The 20,788-nt window shown below is 42.1% G+C and overlaps 1 protein-coding gene across 9 annotated transcripts in view; it reads right to left on the minus strand.

Moving 5' to 3' along the window:
• ZMYM5 (zinc finger MYM-type containing 5) overlaps positions 1-20,788 on the minus strand; it is a 70,677-nt gene that overhangs the window by 48,496 nt on the left and 1,393 nt on the right. For all 9 annotated transcript variants that reach the window (XM_003833000.6, XM_008958493.6, XM_063595898.1 and 6 more), the window contains 2 exons: positions 10,183-10,681; positions 9,850-9,943 (listed from right to left, as the gene is read on the minus strand). In XM_003833000.6, coding sequence (XP_003833048.1) covers positions 9,850-9,943; positions 10,183-10,671 — 583 coding nt within the window. In that variant the 5' untranslated portion in view covers positions 10,672-10,681. The remainder of the gene's footprint in view (positions 1-9,849; positions 9,944-10,182; positions 10,682-20,788) is intronic.

Here is a 20,788-nt window from a genome sequence, read left to right on the forward strand (position 1 = left end):
TTTGTTATTTGTAGCTCTTGATGTCTGATACTTTATACATTTTGTCATTTTTTCCCTAATTATTCTCAGCAAGAGGGATAGGAGTTACCTAGGTATCAGAAATCAAACTCCCTAGAGTCAGTATCATGGTCAGAAATGTTTATAATGCAACAAAAATACAAAAGATGTAAGAGCAAATTCTAAATTTAGGTATTTTCTCTCATGAGCTTTTTTTTTTTTTTGTACTGTTTATACAAAAGTATGTGGGAACTGGAGAACTTTCACTGAAACATAGTGTACCCTAAAAGTTAAAGAAAGAATTAAATGGTCCTTTCTAACAAATATAATCCTATTTTTTTTTTTCTTTTTTGAGACGGAGTCTTGCTCTGCTGCCCAGGCTGGAGTGCAGGGGCGTGATCTCAGCTCACTGCAAGCTCTGCCTCCTGGGTTCGCGCCATTCTCTTGCGTCAGCCTCCTGAGTAGCTGGGACTACAGGCGCCTGCCACCACACCCGGCTAATTTTTGTATTTTTAGTAGAGATGGGGTTTCACCATGTTAGCCAGGATGGTCTCGATCTCCTGACCTCGTGATCTGCTCGCCTTGGCCTTCCAAAGTGCTGGGATTACAGGCATGAGCCACCGCGCCTGGCCAATCCTATTTTCATAAAACGGAATGCAGTTTTACGTGTACTTTATGAAGAGCCAGTTGTATTGGTTTTCCTTTTGGTGCTGCCAGCTTCCCTCCACCAACCCACCTACCCCATGGGCCGGCCAGACCCTTTCCCGCAGGGGGCTGTCAAGAGCCAGTTTTATATGATGAAATTTAAACCCATAAGACCTAAATTTAAATACAATTCAACTCCAGAAATCCTTGCCCGTTTTTTTTCTCTTGTACTACAACACCTTCAATTTATCTACATGGGAAATACACAGCAACTAAAGTAACACATTCTGGAGGAACTTTGACTTCAAACAACAACATAATATAATCAATGTCATCTTATTCTTAAAGCTTCCTGGTAAAACCTAATTTGTTGTACTAATGCTGACAGCAAGTAAAAAGAAAATTTAAGGTTAATACTAAAAACGGACTTCTTTTATCTATGCTATTTCAAGTTAAAGAGTAAAAATAGCAACAACTACAAAAAGACTATCCTTTTGACAGATGACTTAAGTTTTTTTTTTATTAAAAAAAAAAAAAAGGTTTTTTGGCTGGGCGCAGTGGCTCACACCTGTAATCCCAACACTTTGGGAGGCCAAGGCAGGCAGATCACCTGAGGTCAGGAGTTCGAGGCCAGCCTGGCCAACATGGCGAAACCCCACCTCTACTAAAAGTACAAAAATTAGCTGGGCATGGTGGCAGGTGCCTGTAATCCCAGCTACTCGGGAGGCTGAGGCAGCAGAATCGCTTGAATCTGGGAGGCAGAGGTTGCAGTGAGCCAACATCATGCCACTGCACTCCAGCCTGGGAGACAAGAGCCAAACTCCATCTCAAAAAAAAAAAAAAAAAAAAAAAAAGTTTTTTTACATGGACATGGAGTTTCGCTATGTTGCCCAGTCTGGTCTCAAATTTCTGGGATCAAGCAATCCTCCTGCATCGGCCTCCCAAAGTGCTGCAATTACAGGCGTGAGCCACTGCATCCAGCAGATTTAACAGTTTTTTTTTTTTCTTTTTTGAGATAGAGTCTCACTCCGTCACGGAGGCTAGAGTGTGATCCTGGCTCACTGCAACCTCCACCTCCCAGGTTGAAGTGATTCTCGTGCCTCAGTCTCCCAAGTAGCTGGGATTACAGGCATGCGCCACCATGCCCAGCTAATTTTTGTATTTTTAGCAGAGACGGGGTAGAGGTAGAGCAGAGGTAGAGGTTGCAGTGAGCCGAGATTGCGCCACTGCACTCCAGCAAAAAAAAAAAAAAAAAAAAAAAAAAAAGAATATATAGCAAGGCTTCTAGTTTCCATGAAAGAGCTTTTATTTATATAAGATGGAATTCATGCTTATATAAACATGAATGACATCTAAAACAAGCAATAAATATCTAAAATGTAAGAAAGTATTATAAAACAAATAAAGAGTGAAAGAAATAAACAGGCATGGTGTGGTGGCTCATGCCTATAATCCCAGCACTTGGGAGGCCAAAGCAGGTGGATGGTTTGAGCTCACAAGTTCGAGACCAGTCCGGGCAACATGGAGAAACCCTGTCTCTACAAAAAATACAAAAATTAGCTGGGCACAGTGGCACACGCCTGTAATCCCAGCTACTAGGGAGGCTGAGGTGGGAGAATGGCTTGAACCTGGGAGGCGGAGGTTGTAGTGAGCTGAGATTGCGCTATTGCACTCCGTCCTGGGTGACAGAGTGAGACTCTGTCTCAAAAAAAAAAAAAAAAAAAGGGGCCAGGTGCGGTGGCTCACGCCTGTAATCCCAGCACTTTAGGAGGCCGAGGCAGGTGGATCACAAGGTCAGGGGATCGAGACCATCCTGGCTATAACATGGTGAAACCCTGTCTCTTCCAAAAAATACTTAAAAATTTAGGTGGACGTGGTGGCAGGCGCCTGTAGTCCCAGCTATTCGGGAGGCTGAGGCAGGAGAATGGCATGAACCCGGGAGGCAGAGCTTTCAGTGAGCCGAGATCGCCCCACTGCACTCCAGCCTGGGCGACAGAGTGAGACTCCATCTCAAAAAAAAAAAAAAAAATTAGCTAGGTGTGGTGGTATGCATACCTGTAATCCTAGCTACTTGGGAGGCTGAGGTGGGTGGATGGCTTGAGCCCGGGAGGTGGAGGTTGCAGTGAGCCGAGAATGTGCCACTGCACTCCAGCCTGAGCGAAAGAGCCAGACCTTGTTTCAAAAAATAAATAAGTAAAAGTAGACTCAAAAGGATGATTTTCAATGGACATTATTTCAAAGTCTTTGACAACTTCATTGCTTTTAACACAACCTAGAGATTGCAAGAGTTCTATGTTGTCTCAGGTTTAACTATTAATAAGACATGTACATAGTAATAAATGGGTGACAGATGTGAATTTGAGAAAATTCATTAAAAATTTCAAATATATTTGTCAATGGTCAATGACATGCAAATTATGATGATACCACCTTTCAGTTTAGCAAGCTTTGAGTAATAACACCTACTGTTAAGGAGTGTTTACAGTACAGAAAAAGAACTCTTTTTTTTTGAGATGGAGTTTCACTCTTGTTGCCAGGCTGGAGTGCAGTGGCGCAATATCGGCTCACTGCAATCTCTGCCTCCGGGGTTCAAGCGACTCTCCTGCTTCAGTCTCCTGAGCAGCTGGGATTACAGGTGGCCGTCACCATGCCAAGCAAATTTTTTATATTTTTAGCAGAGACGGGGTTTCATCATGTTGGCCAGGCTGGTCTGAAACTCCTGACCTCAAGTGATCCACCCGCTTCGGCCTCCCAAAGTGCTGGGATTATAGGCGTCAGCCATCGCACCCTGCTGAAACTCTTATGCTGCAAGAAAAGTAACACAATTTGGTGGTGGGGGAATTTTGTATTAACCATCACATGCTTTAAAAATATGTTGACATCTTGAATGCAAATCTACTTCTAAAAACTTTTCAAGAAAATAAGGGTGCCAAACTTAGAGATGTTTATGAGAAACAGTTTGTAATTGCAAACAGTAGAAACTACCCCAAATAACAAACTACTAAATGACATATAAACATTAACAGATAATTATATTTAATATGATCTAATAATATAATGATATGTCCAATGCTTCCCTGAGGTCAAGAACAAAATAAGGTTTTATAGTCTACTTGTATTCAGCCTTGTATTAGAAAAAGAAACAAAAGGGAATGTGTGAAGTCAACTATTTCCATAGTAATACCAAGATTTATTGCTTTTTGTACTATGTGGCATTTGCATTAATGATGGAAATGCAAAACCTCTGGCAATGGAACTAAACCGTACTAGCAGTTTTCACTAGTATGCATTTGGTCACCTTCACTTACGAATGTTATCCTAACACCAACTGGTATACATGGAAAACAATTCTGATGCTAATGTACTCAGAGTTAGCATCAGACCCCACAGGTTTAAAGGCCTGGTTCTCAGCAAGACTGCCCTCACTTCAGATACCAGCTGCACTTCTAATCAACTGGCCACAAATCTGGGAGGGGTTCCCAAGGTTGGATAATTTGCTAGAAAGACTCACAGAACTCAGGAAAAGCTCTATATTTACATTTAGTTGTTTGTTGTTTTTTTAAACAAAGGATACAAATCAGAAACAGCCAAATGAAGAAGCTCATAAGGCAAGGTCTGGGAGGGTCCCAAATGCAGAATTTCTGGGCCAGCTTTCAGTGGAAGCAGTAGCATCACCTGCCTGGCACACTGATGTGTTCACCAACCAAAAGGCTGCACTGAGCTTCAAAATCTAGAGTAGTTTTATTTGGGTTTCATTACGTAGGCATGACTCATTGGTCATATGACTGAACTCAGCTCCAGATCCCCTCCTCTCCCAGACTTTGGGCTGGCTCAGAGACCCAAGTTTCAATCCTATAGTTCATCTTTCTGGTGTTTAGACTCCACTGTGAGTCATCTCATCTCTTAGCATAAATTCAGGTATGATCCAAGGAGCTTATGAATATAGCAAAGATACTTGGAAATTTTAAGGATTTAGAGTCTCTCTTCCAGGAACCAGGGACAAAAATAATTTTTACTACAGATGTCTTTGGTGAAACAGTAAAAGTTATTAATAATTTCATTAAAGTTTAGCCTTTGACATCTTAATTTTCTGTATGACAAACTGGGTAGTATGCATAAAGTATTTGTTTCATACCAAAGTACAAAGGTTATCTTATTGAAAAGCAGAAAAGTGCTTGCACAGTTGCTGGACTATAAGCTGAACTAGCCATTTTTCATGGAATACCATTTTTACTTGAAAAAAATGACAAACTATGACTATTGGAGACATTTTCTTAAAAATAACAAAAGAGTTCATCACTTCAAGAAAACAGAGTATTTGTTGCTGATGAGAAAATATGAGCTTTCAAGTGAAAAATCAGAATTTTTGAAAACTTGGGGCACATGTTCTCAGGACCTCCTGAGGGCTGTGTCACTAGCCAAAAAAAAAAAGGCGAATTTTTGGAAGGCTGTATCCACCACCATGAACTTGACAGCTTCCTAAAGTGTCAACATTTAGGATCTGAGTGAACCAGTATTTTCCAAATAACCAATGCACAATGTTATTAATACAAAGGTTAAAAATCCATTCAAAATCAATAGATTTTAAACTAATAGACCAGTCTGTACCAAATACAGTCCCCCCCTTTTTTTTAAGGAAAAAAAAAAACTAGCAGGGTGTTATGGCATGCACTTGTAGTCTCAGCTACTTAGGAGGCTGAGGTGGGAGGATAACTTGAGCCCAGAAGTTTGAGGCTGCAGTGAGCTATGATCATGCCACTGCACTCTAGTCTGGGAAACAGAGTGGGATGCTGACACATAAAAAAATTAAAAATAAACAGTATGAAAAAAATTTTTTTGAGACAGTCTCGCTCTGCTGCCCAGGCTGGAGTGCAATGGCATGATCTCAACTCACTGCAACCTAGGCCTCCCAGGTTCAAGTGATTCTTGTGTCTCAGCCTCCCCAGTAGCTAGGAGTACAGGCATGCACAACCACGCCCAGCTAATTTTTTGCATTTTTAATAGAGATGGGGTTTTGTCATGTTGGCCAGGCTGGTCTCGAACTCCCAGCTTCAAGTGATCCGCCTGCCTTGGCCTCAAAAAGTGCTGGGATTACAGGCATGAGCCACTGCGCCTGGTGATGAAAACTTAATTATACGGTTACAAATCCCACATAGGAACAACCTCGAAAACTACTAATTGTCAAGTTTTGGTGCTGCATCAAAAGAAAACTATCCACATCTAAAAAGACGTGGAAAATAGTCCTCCCTTCTCCAACCACCTATCTTTGTGAGGCCAGATTTTCTTCTCATACTTCAAGCAAAACAAAATACTACAACAGACTCAATACAGAAATACATATGAGAAGCCAGATATACCTGTCTTCTATTAAGCCAGATTTTAAAGAGATTTGCAAAAATGTAAGACAATGTTACTTTTCACTAAATTTCTTTGAAAATAGTTATTTTTCATTACAAATGTTATTTATGTTATATAATGGGTAATTATTGTGAAATGAATAGTTTTAATTTTTCTTTTTTTCTGTGAGATGGAGTCTCACTCTGTCGCCCATGCTGGAGTGCAGTGGCGTGATCTTGGCTCACTGCAACCTCCCGGGTTCAGGTCATTCTCCTGCCTCAGCCTCCCAAGTAGCTGGGACTACAGGCACCTGCCACCACACCCGGCTAATTTTTTTTTTTTTTTTTGTATTTTCAGTAGAGACGGGTTTCACTGTGTTAGCCAGAATGGTCTCGATCTCCTGACCTCGTGATCCGCCCACCTCGGCCTCCCAAAGTGCTAGGATTACAGGCGTGAGCCACTGCGCCCGGACTAGTTTTAATTTTTCTTAAGATTTTATCTTATTTTTTGAGACAAAAAAATTTCTGTCACCCAGGCTGGAGTGCAGTGGCATGATCTCAGCTCACTGCAACCTCAGCATCCTGAGATCAAGCAATTCTCATGCCTCAGCCTCCCAAGTAGCTGTGACTGCAGGAGCATGCCACCACACCCAGCTAATTTTTTTTTGTTGTTTTTTGTATTTTTGGAAGAGACGGGGTTTCACCATGTTGGCCAGGCTGGTCTTGAACTCCTGACCTCAGGTGATCCGACAGCCTTGGCCTCTGAAAATGCTAGGATTACAGGTGAGAGCCACCACACCCAGGTAATTATTATTTTTTCAGACCGGGTCTCACTCTATTACCCAGGTTGGAGTGCAGTGTTGTGATCATGGCTCACTGTAGCCTCAAACTCCTCGGCTCAAGTGATTCTCCTGCCTCAGCCTACGAAAAGTGCTGCAATTACAGATGTGAGCTACTACGTCCATCCATTATTATTATTTTTTAAAGACATTAGGTCTTGCTATGTTGCCCAGACTGGACTCAAACTCCTGGGCTCAGGTGACCCTCCCACCTCAGCCTCTTTGTTTTTTTTTTTGAGACAAGTCTCACTTTGTCGCCCAGGCTGGAGTGCAGTGGAGTGATCTGGGCTCACTGCAACCTCTGCCTCCCAGGTTCAAGTGATTTTCCTGCCTCAGCCTCCTGAGTAACTGGGGCTACAGGTACATGCCACCATGCCTGGCTACTTTTTAATTTTTTTAGTAGAGATGGGGTTTCACCATGTTGGCCAGGCTGGTCTCAAAATCCTGACTTCAAGTGATCCACCTGCCTTGGCCTCCCAAAGTGCTGGGATTACAGGTGTAAGCCACCATGCCCAGCCCCACCTCAGCCTCTTGAATAGCTGGGACTACAGGTGCACGCCACTATACCTGGCTAAAGCTTTAATTTTTAATATATCTAATAATAGAAATAAAAGAAACCTTTGGGGTCTTCATTTTAAGAGTGAATCTGAGACCAAAAAAATTGAGAATAAGTACCCTATGGAAAAAATAAAAAATGTAAACATACGTATTTATTGTAGCTTCAAAACAATGAAAAAGCATGTAAATGATGAAAAAAATACATAGGGGAATGAGTACTTCAGACAAATATTTTGTGGTTACTAAAACTTATATATACATATTTTTAGAGACAGAGTCCCACTCTGTTGCCTAGGCTGGAGTGCAGCGGTAGGATTAAAGCGCAATGTGACCCCAAACTCCAGGTCTCAATTGACCCATCGCAGCTTCCTTAAGTGCTGAGTTTACAGGTGCACATCATGGCGCCTGGCTAATTTTTTTTTACTTTTTATAGAGATGAGGTCTTCGCTACGTTACTGAGGCTGGGTTCAAACTCCTTGCCTCAAGTGATCCTTCTTCCTTGGCCTCACAAAGCGATGACATTACAGGGGTGTGCCACTGCACCCAGCCTATATTTTTATGATGACATAAAATATTAGCATTTAGATTAAGTAAATCAGCAGGATACAAAACAATATAAAAAGTGCTCTAAATTATATTTTTAAAAACTAAAGATTGAAAGCAAACAAACCAAACTCTTCACGGTGGTCACATTATTTCTAGTTACTGGGGTAAGGAGACATATTTTCTGATTTCTATGATTTTTTTCTAAATATTCTATAATAATCACATAGTATTTCGTAACCAGAAGATAAAATTAATTTTAAAAATAAGGAAAAAAGTTGGCCAGGCGCAGTGGCTCAGGCCTGTAATCCCAGCACTTTGGGAGGCTGAGGCGGGTGAATCACTTGAGGTCAGGAGTTTGAGACCAGCCTGGCCAACATAGTGAAACCCCATCTCTACTGAGAATACAAAAAATTAGCTAGGTGTGATGGCACACGCCTGCAATCCCAGCTACTCGGAAGGCTGAGGCCCGAGGATCACTTGAACCCAAGAGGCAGAGGTTGCAGTGAGCCGAGATCATGCCACTGCATTCCAGCCTGGGTGACAGAGACTCTGTCTCAAAAAAAAAAAAGGGAAAAAGCACTATTTTCCTGAAGGCAACAACATGATTAGGTTCTCAGGTTGTTACTTTTCAGTACTTTCCTAAAATTCAATAGGCTATAAACACTAAAATGGTCAAAAAAACAATACCAACTCTCCTCCAAACCCCTCACAACATAAAAGCAACAAAAAGGCATTGCTATTTAAAAAATCACTTGTTATATTTTAATTATATCAGAATAGGACTATCCATATAAGTTCTAAAAATACAGTTCCTTGATTTAAAGGCAAGAAAGTTTTCCAACTTTCAGAATTAAGCGACTAATAAAACGCCGATTTAAAAACTAAAATCAGGCCAGTCGCAGTGGCTCACACCTGTAATCCCAGCACTTGGGGAGGCTGAGGTGGGCAGATCACCTGAGGTTAGGAGTTTGAGACCAGCCTGGCCAACATGGAGAAACCCTATCTCTACTAAAAAGACAAAATTAGCCAGGCATGGAGACGGGCGTGCTTGTAATCCCAGCTACCTGGGAGGCTGAGGCAGGAGAATCAGTTGAACCCAGGAGGCAGGGGCTGCAGTGAGCCGAGATGACGCCATTGCACTCCAGCCTGGGCAAAAAGAGCGAAACTCTGTCTCAAATAAATAAATAAATAAATAAATAAATAAAAACTAAAATCAGGGATAAAAACAGCCTAAAATTAAAAGCTTAAGCAAAAATTGAAATTTTAAATAATTATAAATAAAATAAAATCCAATCATTATATATTACTTTGTTCTTTCATTACACTGTATCTTTATCCTTTGATTTTTATATAAAGAAAGTAAAGAAGGTAAAGTATTTCAATTAAAATATTTTAGATGTAAATCTTACTGGATAAAATAGATTAAAATCTCAAAATTTCAGAGACCAAGTAGACCGTACAGTTTTATTAAGTAAAATATTCTATCTTAATATGAAAGTCAAAGGCCGGGAGTGGTGGCTCACGCCTGTAATTCCAACACTTTGGGAAGCCAAGACAGGTGGATCACTTGAGGTTAGGAGTTCGAGATCAGCTTGGTCAACATGGTGAAACCCTGTCTCTACTAAAAACACAAAAACTAGCCGAGTGTGGTGGCAGGCGCCTGTAATCCCATCTACTCAGGAGGCTCAGGCAGGAAAAAAAAAATCGCTTGAACCTGGGAGGCGGAGGTTGCAATGAGCTGAGATTGCGCCATTGTACTCCAGCCAGCCTGGGTGAGAAGAGCAAAACTCGGTCTCCAAAAACAAACAAACAAACAAGCAAACAAAAAAAACAAAGCCACAGAATGTGAATAAAATAGATATGAGCACTAAAAAGAACAGCCAAAGGCTTATTTACTTGAGGTAGAAATAGTATCACTTACTGCTTACCAGGACTATGATGAGTTGCAAATTCTCCATTCTGAAATAAGTCTCCTGCCACATTCATTCTACCAGGGTTAAAAGGTCTTACTCCAGTCTTGGTCTGCGGAGTTAAAGATGGGGTGTACGTTTGTATATTAACACCAAAATTACTTGACTGAAGTCCTTTAGCGACATCTCCCAAGTTGGTATTCTATAGTGATGTTTTATATGTAATCATATGTTCACATCTTGCCCAGCATTCACAGAGCTTATACCTGTTTCTAAGGTTGTAACATTAGTAATAACGTATTTCAGAGTCAATTCTGTAGTGATACCACTATTACCCATTCCTGCATTTACCTTACTTCTTGAAAGACTGGAAGTGGAGAAATCCAAATCGTTGGTTTTGTTTTTAGTTCCAGGAAGTCCCCATTCGATAAAACAGGAAGACTTTTTCTCTGCTCCTCCATTTGTTTCTATGTTCTCTTCATCATCAATAACAATTGTCTCACTTATATTTCCTTTCTGAGATGCCAAATCTCTTGAAGAAGGAGGAATTACAGAATAATTTCTTTGAGGCTTTTCATTTTTTGATGATGCAAATATGAAGTTTCTTTCATCAGCTATTGCTGGAGCAGAAATTGAAGGAGGTTGTATAGATTCAATAAACACAACATCATCATCATCATCATCTTCCACTGGTGAGTTCCTAGATCTACTGACTAAAGGACAAGCTGGATGACCAAATGAATGACCTATGTCCATGAGACTAGTTGCCATGGCCATATTCCCTAATAAAGCAGGAGTCTGTTCAGTCAATTCTAATCCTCCCACTGAACATTTTTCCATGCCAATGAACCTGCAGAGACAGAAAAGAAAAAAAAAGTTCTAGTATGTTATGGTTTTTGCATTTTACTACAATAAAATAGCACAAGCAAATTTTTCAAATTATTTTTTGTGATACCTGATATCCATTTTGTTTTTCCTCTACTGTTAACTAATGTTTACTTCAGAGTTTGATGGAAATTAATTATATAATTTTGGTAGTCCTTTAAAAAATTCTAATCAATTTATAGCACTCACTTTAGTCACTCTTTATAGTGAAAAAATGCCTGCCTTCCTTTGAATTAGAAAATAGTAACAAAATAATTAAATTAAATACCAATAACTTAGGGTCCTAATATAATCACTTATATTCCATATGCTTTTACCTACTACAGCATTTATGATATGGCCCTATTTCCCAAGTGTCTCCTGCCATTGTTTTCTTTCCAAAATCACTTCTTCCAAAATAATTATGTAATTATCTTTATGCATCTTTTTTGTCCTTGTACAGAAAGCATTAAGTCCATTTATGCCAGATATTATGCAATGGGCTTTTTACAGAAAATAAAATTATCAAAACTCCATGATAGTAGCTATAATTTACTCTTATAGTTCAAGAAACTGAGGCCTAGGGAAGCTAACTAAATTGTTCCACATAACACTGGGAGTAAGACTTAAACTCAGGGCTCTAAAAATTCGTTTTCTTTTGAGAGAGGGTCTGGCTCTGTTGTCCAGGCTGGAGTGCAGTTGTGCCATCCTGGCTCACTGCAGCCTTAAACGCCTGGGTTCAAGCAATCCTCCCACCTCAGCCTCCCAAGTAGGTAGGACTACAGGCTCTTGCCATCACAGACCAGCTAATGTTCCATAAAGTTCTTGGAGAGAGGAGGTCTCACTCAAACTCCTGGCCTCAAGCAATCCTCCTGCCTTGGCTCCCCAAAGTGCTGGGATTACAGGCATGAGCCACGGTACTTGGCCTAGCCCCAAATTCTTAACTTGTTAACACTCAACATTTTGTATACTTACTATGCACTAAGCTATGACGACGGAAATAATCTAGCAGAGAGACAATAGTTGAAAAATCTGGAAGTGAATAACTGATGAAACATGGGTGGCTCTTAAGCAGATGAGAGATAAGGACATGTGCACAGGTGGTAATGAAATTGATCACGTATAAGAATCACCTCTATCTCAACTGAAAGAAGGCAAAAGTAAGTATAATTGGAATGTTATGTAGGTATGCAGAAACAATACATGGGATTATACATGCTGGCCTCAATTTTCAATTTTTTTTTTCTTTTAGTAGATGTGAGGTCTCACTATGTTGCCCAGGCTGGTCTCGAACCCCTGAGCTCAAGTGATTCTCCCACCTGGACCTTTCAAAGTGCTGGGATTACAGGAATGAGCCACCACAACAGGTGTGGCCTCAGTTTTTTTTTTCTTTCTTTTTTTTTTTTTTGTCCTGTCTCACTCTGTCACCCAGGTACAGTGGTGCCATTTCAGCTCACTGCAACCCCCACCTCCCAGGCTCAAGCGATCCCCCGGCTTTAGCTTCCTGAGTAGCATGCCTGGCTACTATTTTTTGTATTTTTGCTAGCGACAGGGTTTCGCCATGTTGCCCAGGGTGGTCTCGAACTTCTGAGCTCAGATGATCCGCCTGCCTCAGCCTCCCAAAGTGTTGGGATTATAGGTGTGAGCTACCAGGCCTGGCCTCTGGCCTCAATTTTCTGAGTAGAAACTTGAGAGTGAAAGGGGTGGGAATTTTACAGGTGTTGAATGATTAAGAAAACACACTTCATAAGGCAGTCATCACTCCATTTTATTTTAAACATCTCATATTGAAACATGCTTTTTTATTGGGGACAGAGTCTCACTCTATCGCCAGGCCAGAGTGCAGTGGTGCAACCTCGGCTCACTGCAACCTCCGCCTCCCGGGTTCCAGTGATTCTTCTGCCTCAGCCTCCCAAGTAGCTGGGAGTACAGGCGTGCGCCACCACGCCCAGCTAATTTTTGTATTTTTAGTAGATATGGGGTTTCACCATGTTGGCCAGCATGGTCTTGATCTCTTGACCTCGTGATCCACCCACCTCGGCCTCCCAAAGTGCTGGGATAAGAGGTGTAAGCCACTGTGCCCGGCCAAAATATGCTAACATTTTTACTCTAAAAATTTCCCTGCCGGGCGTGGTGGCTCACACCTGTAATCCCAGTACTTTGAGAGGCTGAGGTGGGCAGATCACTTGAGGTCAGGAGTTTGAGATCAGCCTGGTCAACGTGGTGAAACCCCATCTCTACTAAAAATACAAAAACTAGTCAGTCGTGGTGGCAGGCGCCTGTAATCCCAGCTACTCAGAAGTCTGAGGCAAGAGAATCGCTTGAACCCGGGAGGCAGAGGAGGTTACAGTGAGCCGAGATTGTGCCACTGCACTCTAGCCTGGGCAACACAACAAGACTTCGTCTCAAAAAAAAAAAAAAAAAAAAACCTCAATGTAATCTATAATCCATATAGTCATGAAATAGGTAACATTTATTCTTAATATGTATTATGCTATCATATATATTAACTCAGTTAATGATTACTTAAGTGAGGAAGGAACTATTACTTTTCCCATTTTGCCAATTAGGAAATTAAGAGCCAGGAGATAAGTAATCTGCCTAACTCACCATTGCTGAAAAAGGTAGTCAGGATTCAAATCCAAGAAATCTGACTCTAAAACCTATTTCTTAGCCAGTATACTATATGCAATGCATGTGGAAAACAATTGTTAAAAATTACTTATCTTTTATTAAGATGAGCCAATTCATTACAATAACAAAATTAACATTTACATAAGGCTGTTTCAAAGATAAATAACAAATTTAAGGAACCAGTTTAAAATAAGGTTTGTAAAAGAAATGAAAAAGATTGGGGGCCAGGAATGTTGGCTCATGCCTGCTAATCCCAGCACTTTTGGGGGCCAAGTGGGAGAATTGCTTGAGCCCAGGAGTTTGAGACCAGCCTGGGCAACATGGTGAGATTCCATCTCTACTAAAAATGTTTAAAAATAATGATAAAAAAGGAAAATAATTTCTGGAAAAGAGTTATAACTGACTCCACAGTATCTTCTTTTTTTTTTTTTAAGATGGAGTCTCGCTCTGTCGCCCAGGCTGGAGTGCAGTGGCACAATCTAGGCTTACTGCAAGCTCCGCCTCCCAGGTTCACGCCATTCTCCTTCCTCAGCCTCCCAAGTAGCTGGGACTACAGGTGCCTGTCACCACACCTGGCTAATTTTTTGTATTTTTAGTAGAGACGGGGTTTCACCGTGTTAGCCAGGATGGTCTCAATCTCCTGACTTTGTGATCCACCCGCCTGGGCCTCTCAAAGTGCTGGGATTACAGGCATGAGCCACCGCGCCCGGCCCATAGTATCTTCTTGTGTCTGCTAGGTTCTATTTTACTTTTCTCACAGAAAATAATACACAGCATACTCTTTATACTCAGTTCACTGCAGTCATCTACCTTTTAAAAAAGATTAAGTATTCACCGATGCTTAAATCCCAGATTATAAATAAGTTAAAACACTACTAAAGGCCAGGTGCAGTGGCTCATGCCTGTAATCCCAGCACTTTGGGAGGCCAAGGTGGGTGGATCATGAGGTCAGGAGATTGAGACCATCCTGGCTAACATGGTGAAAACCCATCTCTACTAAAAAAATACAAAAAAAATTAGCCGGGCATGGTGGCAGGCACCTGTAGTCCCAGCTACTCGGGAGGCTGAGGCAGGAGAATGGTGTGAACCCGGGAGGCGGAGCTTGCAATGAGCAGAGATGGCGCCACTGCACACTCCAGCCTGGGAGACAGAGCGAGATTCCATCTCAAAAACAAAAAAAAAAAACAAAAAACAAACAAACAACAACAACAACAAAACTACTAAAAGCCATTGTGTTTATAACTTAACCATGAAAAACTTTAATTCTAAAAACACAAGACCATAAGAAAATTTTGAATATTTCTAAAATATTGTCTAAAAACAGAGAAAAAGATGCTGTATAGCCAATTAGCTATGTGGCAGTGGGCAAATTAAGTCACCTGAGTTTTAGTTTCCTAAACTGTGAACAGGGATAACATATAGCTTTAAGCTTTTTAATGAGGTGAGTGGACATGCAAATCCCTGGCATATGGCCTGGTCCATATCAGAGAGTGCAAAAAACATCAAATTATGACCGGCCAGATGGCTCATGTCTGTAATCCCAGCACTTTGGGAGGCCGAGGCAGGTGGATCACCTGAGGTTGGGAGTTCGAGACCAGCCTGACCAACATGGAGAAACCCCACCTCTACTAAAAATACAAAATTAGCCAAGCGTGGTGATGCATGCCCGTAATCCCAGCTACTCAGGAGGCTGAGACAGGAGAATCGCCTGAACCCGGGAGGCAGAGGTTGAGGTGACCTGAGATCACGCCATTAAACTCCAGCCTGGGCAACAAGGGCGAAACTCTGTCTCAGAAGAAAAAAAAAAAAAATTGAGTCACGCGTGGTGGCATGCACCTGGAGTCCCAGCCACTCAGGAGACTGAGGCAAGAGAATCGCTTGAACCCGGGAGGTAGAAGTTGCAGTGAGTTGAGACCATGCCACTGCACTCCAACCTGGGTAACAAAATGAGACTCTGTCTCGAAAACAAACAAAAAGGCCCGGCGCAGTGGCTCACGCCTGTAATCCCAGCACTTTGGGAGGCAGAGGTGGGCAGATCATGAGGTCAGGAGATCGAGACCAGCCTGGCTAACACAGTGAAACCCCGCCTCTACTAAAAATACAAAAAATTAGCCGGGTGTGGTGGCAGGCACCTGTAGTCCCAGCTACTCGGGAGGCTGAGGCAGGAGAATGGCGTGAACCCGGGAGGCGGAGCTTGCAGTGAGCCAAGATCGCGCCACTGCACTCCAGCCTGGGTGACAGAGCGAGACTCCGTCTCAAAACAAAAACAAAAACAAAAACAAAAACAAAAAATCCCTTCCCATAAAAAGGTATTTAGGCAAATACTATGCTACATTGCTACATGCTGGGATTTCAGCAACTGTCTAATTTTAAACATTTAACTAGTCTTCTTGTGGTATCTTATTCATACACAAATTATAACACTAGCAAAATGCTTACATGTAAACTATCTCTAGAGAATGGGAAACAACGTAAATTTAACGGGATATTTAGGTGTAAAGATAAGGGTTAACATAAAACAAAGAAATGAATAAATGTACTTTGACCTATTTAGCTCTTCTTGTAGACTACTTTCAGAGACACTTCACAGTTGAGTATATAAGCACACCTATTTAAAATCAGATATAAAGGTGTACCATGATTCTGAAGGTACTCACAAAAGTAATGAGATCAGAAAAAAGAAGAGTCAACTGAACTACTACCACAAATAGCAAGAGAATTACTGCAGGAACTAGGTACAAAATTACTATCTAAATTGGGCCTGGTGCCTCACACCTATAATCCTAACACTTAGGGAGGCCAAGGCAGGAGGATCACTTGAGGCCAGGAGTTCAAGACCAACTTGGGCAACAAACTGAGAACTCATCTCTACAAAAAAATAAAGGCCAGGTACAGTGGCTCATGCCTATAATCTGAGCACTTTGGGAGGCTGAATAAGATGGGAGGATAGCTTGAGCCCAGGAGTTCAAGACCAGCCTGGGCAATGCAGAGAGACCCCTCTCTACAAAAATTTAAAAAGTCCAACATGGTGGCATACGCCTGTAGTCGCTGCTACTTGGGAGGCTGAGGTGGAAGGATGGCTTGAGCCCAAGGGGTCAAAGTTGCAGTGAGCCATGATCACACCACTGCACTCCAGCCTGGGCAACAGAGCAAGACCCTGTCTCAAAAATAAAAAATAAATATAATAAAATAAAATAATTAGCTGGGCATGGTGGTGCACACCTATAATCCCCAGCTACTTGGGAGACTGAGGCAGGAGAATCACTTGAGCCCAGGAGTTCAGGGCTGCAGTGAGCTATGACCACACCACAGCACTGAAGTCTGGGCAACAGAGTTAGACCTGTCTCTAAAAAACAAAAACAAAAACAAAAACAAAAACAAAAAACAAAGACAAAAAACAAACAGAAAAAACAACTCTGCCTAGAAATCACTAGCCCAGCAGGGATTAAGACAGTAAAGTGGGCCAGGTGCAGTATAATGCCCCTGTAATCCCAGTGCTTTGGGAGGCCTACGCAGGTGGATCGCTTGAGTCCAGGAGTTCAAGACCAGCCTAGGCAACATGGCGAAACCTTGTCTCTACAAAAAAATACAAAAATTAGCCAGGCATAGTGGCACATGGTTGTGGTCCCAGCTACTTGGGAAACTGAGGCAGGCAGATTGTTTGAGCCTGGGAGATAGAGGCTGCAGTGAGCCGAGATGGGCCACTGCACTCCAGCCTGGGTGACAGACTGAGAGACGCTGTTTCAAAAAAAAAAAAAAAAAAAAAAAAAGATGGCCGATTGATCACATACAACTAACTTCGTTCCCTTCCAAAACTCCCCTAAACAGGACTACCACAAGGAAAGGAAGAATAAGAAACAAAAGCAATATGATTTTATAAGCCAAAGAACAGATGGATGAATGGTTAACTGCCAACCTGAGATAGCCAGAGTCTAAAACAGTGAATAAAAAGCCAAGAAACATTCTGATTTCCACTGCAGGCTCAGAAATCTGTAGCACCACATATCCCTGGAACAGAATGGGCAGATGCTAAGAAAAGAGGTTGAGAGATATCTTCCCTCCCATCAAGTTGATGGTGACAGGCCTTTCCCTATCCTAGCACAGATTCTAAAAATTTTTTCTTTGATAAGATAGAACATAAGATCTAAGTCTTGGGTTCACCAAGCACTGGGGAATGTTTCAATACCATGAAATATCCCCTCTCCATTGCTTGAACCCAGGAGGCAGAGGTTGCAGTGAGCCGAGATCACGCCATTGCATTCCAGCCTGGGCAACAAGAGCAAAACTCCATCTCAAAAAAAAAAAAGAAATGTCCCCTCTCCTACTTGATTCCCAGAGAGCTGGCATTCAGACTTCTATTTTCCAGGCAGCAAACTCTTTTCTGGAGGCTTTCTTTCTGAGCAAGACTCTTCCCTGCGGAACTAAGAATCAGCAAAAAAGGAAAGTCCTAAAAATATTAACCTATGGGGTTCCCCATCAATTGGCCAGAAGATCACCCGCAAGCTTCAAGTTGGAAACCCCACTCTCACTCTTCCAATTTGCTTTTTAGTTCCCGTTTTTTGTTTGTTTGTTTTTGAGACGGAGTCTCGCTCTGTCACCCAGGCTGGAGTGCAGTGGCGCGATCTTGGCTCACTGCAAGCTCCACCTCCCAGGTTCACGCCATTCTCCTGCCTCAGCCTCCTGAGTAGCTGGGACTACAGGCACCTGCCACCATGCCCAGCTGATTTTTTTTGTATTTTTTGTAAAGATGGGGTTTCACCGTGTTAGCCAGGATGGTCTCAATCTCCTGACCTCATGATCTGCCCACCTTGGCCTCCCAAAGTGCTGGGATTACAGGTGTGAGCTACTGTGCCCGGCCTTTCTTAATCATAAATAAAACAGTCAAGAATTATGCAATATATATAACACCTACTATGTACCCACAAAAATTTCAAATAAAAATTTTTAAAAAACTAATTACACAAGCCGGGTGTGGTAGTGGGTGCCTGTCATCCCAGCACTTTGGGAGGCCAAGGCGGGCGGATCACTTAGGTCAGGAGTTCAAGACCAGCCTGGCCAACATGGTCAGTCCCTTGTCTCTACTAAAAATACAACAATTAGCCAACGTGGTGGCATGTACCTGTAGTCCCAGCTACTCAGGAGGCTGAGGCACAAGAATTGCTTGAGCCCAGGAGGCAGAGGTTGCAGTGAGCCTAGATCACGCCATTGCACTCCAGCCTGGGTGACAGGGCAAGACTCTCTCAAAAAAAAAAAAAAAAAAAAAAAAAGAGGAAAAAAAAAAGAATTATAGATGGAGTCTCACTCTGTCGCCCAGGCTGGAGTGCAGTGGTGTGATCTCGGCTCACTGCAACCTCCGCCTCCTGGGTTCAAGTGATTCTCCTGGCTCAGCCTCCTGAGTAGTTGGAATGACAGGCACCCACCAGCACACCCGTTTAATTTTTTTTTTTTTTTTTTGAGACAGAGTTTTGCTCTTGTTGCCCAGACTGGAGTGCAATGGCACAATCTCGGCTCACCATAACCTCTGCCTCCCAAGTAGCTGGGATTACAGGCATGTGCCACCAGGCCCGGCTAATTTTGTGTGTGTGTGTGTGTGTGTGTGTGTGTATATATATATATTTTTTTTTTGTAGTGACAGGGTTTCTCCATGTTGGTCAGGCTGGTCTTGAACTCTCGACCTCAGGTGATCTGCCTGCCTTGGCCTCCCAAAGTACTGAGATTCCAGGTGTGAGTCACCATGCCCAGCCCATTTTTGTATTTTTAGTAGAGATGGGGTTTCACCATGTTGACCAGGCTAGTCTTGAACTTCTGACCTCAGGTGATCCACCCACCTCGGCCTCCCAAAGTGCTGGGATTACAGGTGTGAGCCACCATGCCCAGCCAACACTTCTAATATAAAAAGAACTGCTGGAAATTAAAAGCTTAGTGGCAAAAAGGAAAAATTCAGCAATAAGAATTGAAAGATAAAGCTGAGAAAAATCTCAAGAAATAAAGGAAAAAATAAAGAGGATAAGAATTATATCTCAGGTGGGGGGGGGGAGAATTGTATCTCCCACTAACTATATGCATGTATAGGCGCGTGTGTGTGTGTGTGTGTGTGTCTCAAACCTTATGGACCAGGCTTTTTTTTTTTTCTTAAGACAGGGTATGGCTCTGTTGCCCAGCCTGGAATGCTATGGCACAAACACAGTTCACTGCAGACTCAACCCCCTGGGCTCAAACAATCCTCCCAGCTTGGCCTCTCAGGGTGCTGGGATTACAGGAGTGAGTCACAGTGCCCAGAGCCACTTTACCCATTTTTTTTGAGACAGACTCTCTCTTTGTTGCCCAGGCTGGAGTATAGCGGTGTGATCACTGCTCACTGCAGCTTCAACCTCCTGAACTCAAGCGATCCTCCCACCTCAGCTTTCTGAGTAGCTGGGACTACAGGCATGTGCCACCATGCTCAGCTAATTTTTGTATTTTTTGTAGAGAAAGAGTTTTGCCATGTTGTCCACACTCGAACTCCTGGGCTCAAGCTCTCAAGCTATCCACCCACCTCAGCCTCCCAAAGTGGTTGGATGACAGGCATGAGCCACTGTGCCCAGCCACTTTACCTACCTACCACATCCTGCCACAGTCCTAAGTTTAACTAATTAAAGAGATATGCTGTGAAATGTAAGAAAATAAGAGCAAATAAGTTAGTAGAAAGCAACTAGGTTAAAAGGAAGGCAGGAATACTACTATGGGAGATAAACTAATCACAAGTTTGTTTTTGATGAGCAATGGAAAACTGTTTGATCAGGGTTTAAAGGACAAAATTGGCAAGAACTGAATCCCAGATAATAAAAATAGAAGTAAAGCTTGTTAAAGAAAAAAAAATCATTTTGTCACTCCTAATGAAATTATTCACACAAGGATTGGTGTTAAAAGCATTAAGTGAATAGCTGACAGAGAAAGGGCATTTGTACTGTACCAAAATGAACAAATAGATCACTGTCTAGTAGCAAAAAAAAAAAAACCCGAAAAAACAAAAACAAACATTAACTTCCTAACAGAGAGAGATCCGGCCACTCAGATTCGGTGGTCAATCTTAGAATTAGGAATAGTTTGACAACTAGTTTATGTTATCTCCTCGTGTGATGCTAGCTGGAGGACTGTCAGGGTACATAAATAACAGTCTTCCTCAAATACAAGGCAAATATCAACGTCAAAACAACAGATTATTCAGTAGTGTTTTTTTTTAATCCAACAGTAAAAAAATTTTCCCAATCTACTGGAAAAGAAAAAATTGTTAAATTCAAGGCACTTAAAAGAGAGCTAACTTTAAATCTTGTTCTGGAACTTGAGAGAGTTCCAGTGGTATAAATGTCAGCACTCCCCGTGCCTTCCCAGGGACTACCATGGCTTGGCTCTGGGGACAGGGGCACCCAAGCAATTAGCTTGAAGGCCAAGGCCTTCAAGATAACACAAAGGCAAATCC

Source organism: Pan paniscus, chromosome 14 (assembly GCF_029289425.2).
Source record: "Pan paniscus chromosome 14, NHGRI_mPanPan1-v2.0_pri, whole genome shotgun sequence".
In the NCBI taxonomy this organism is placed as follows: domain Eukaryota; kingdom Metazoa; phylum Chordata; class Mammalia; order Primates; family Hominidae; genus Pan; species Pan paniscus.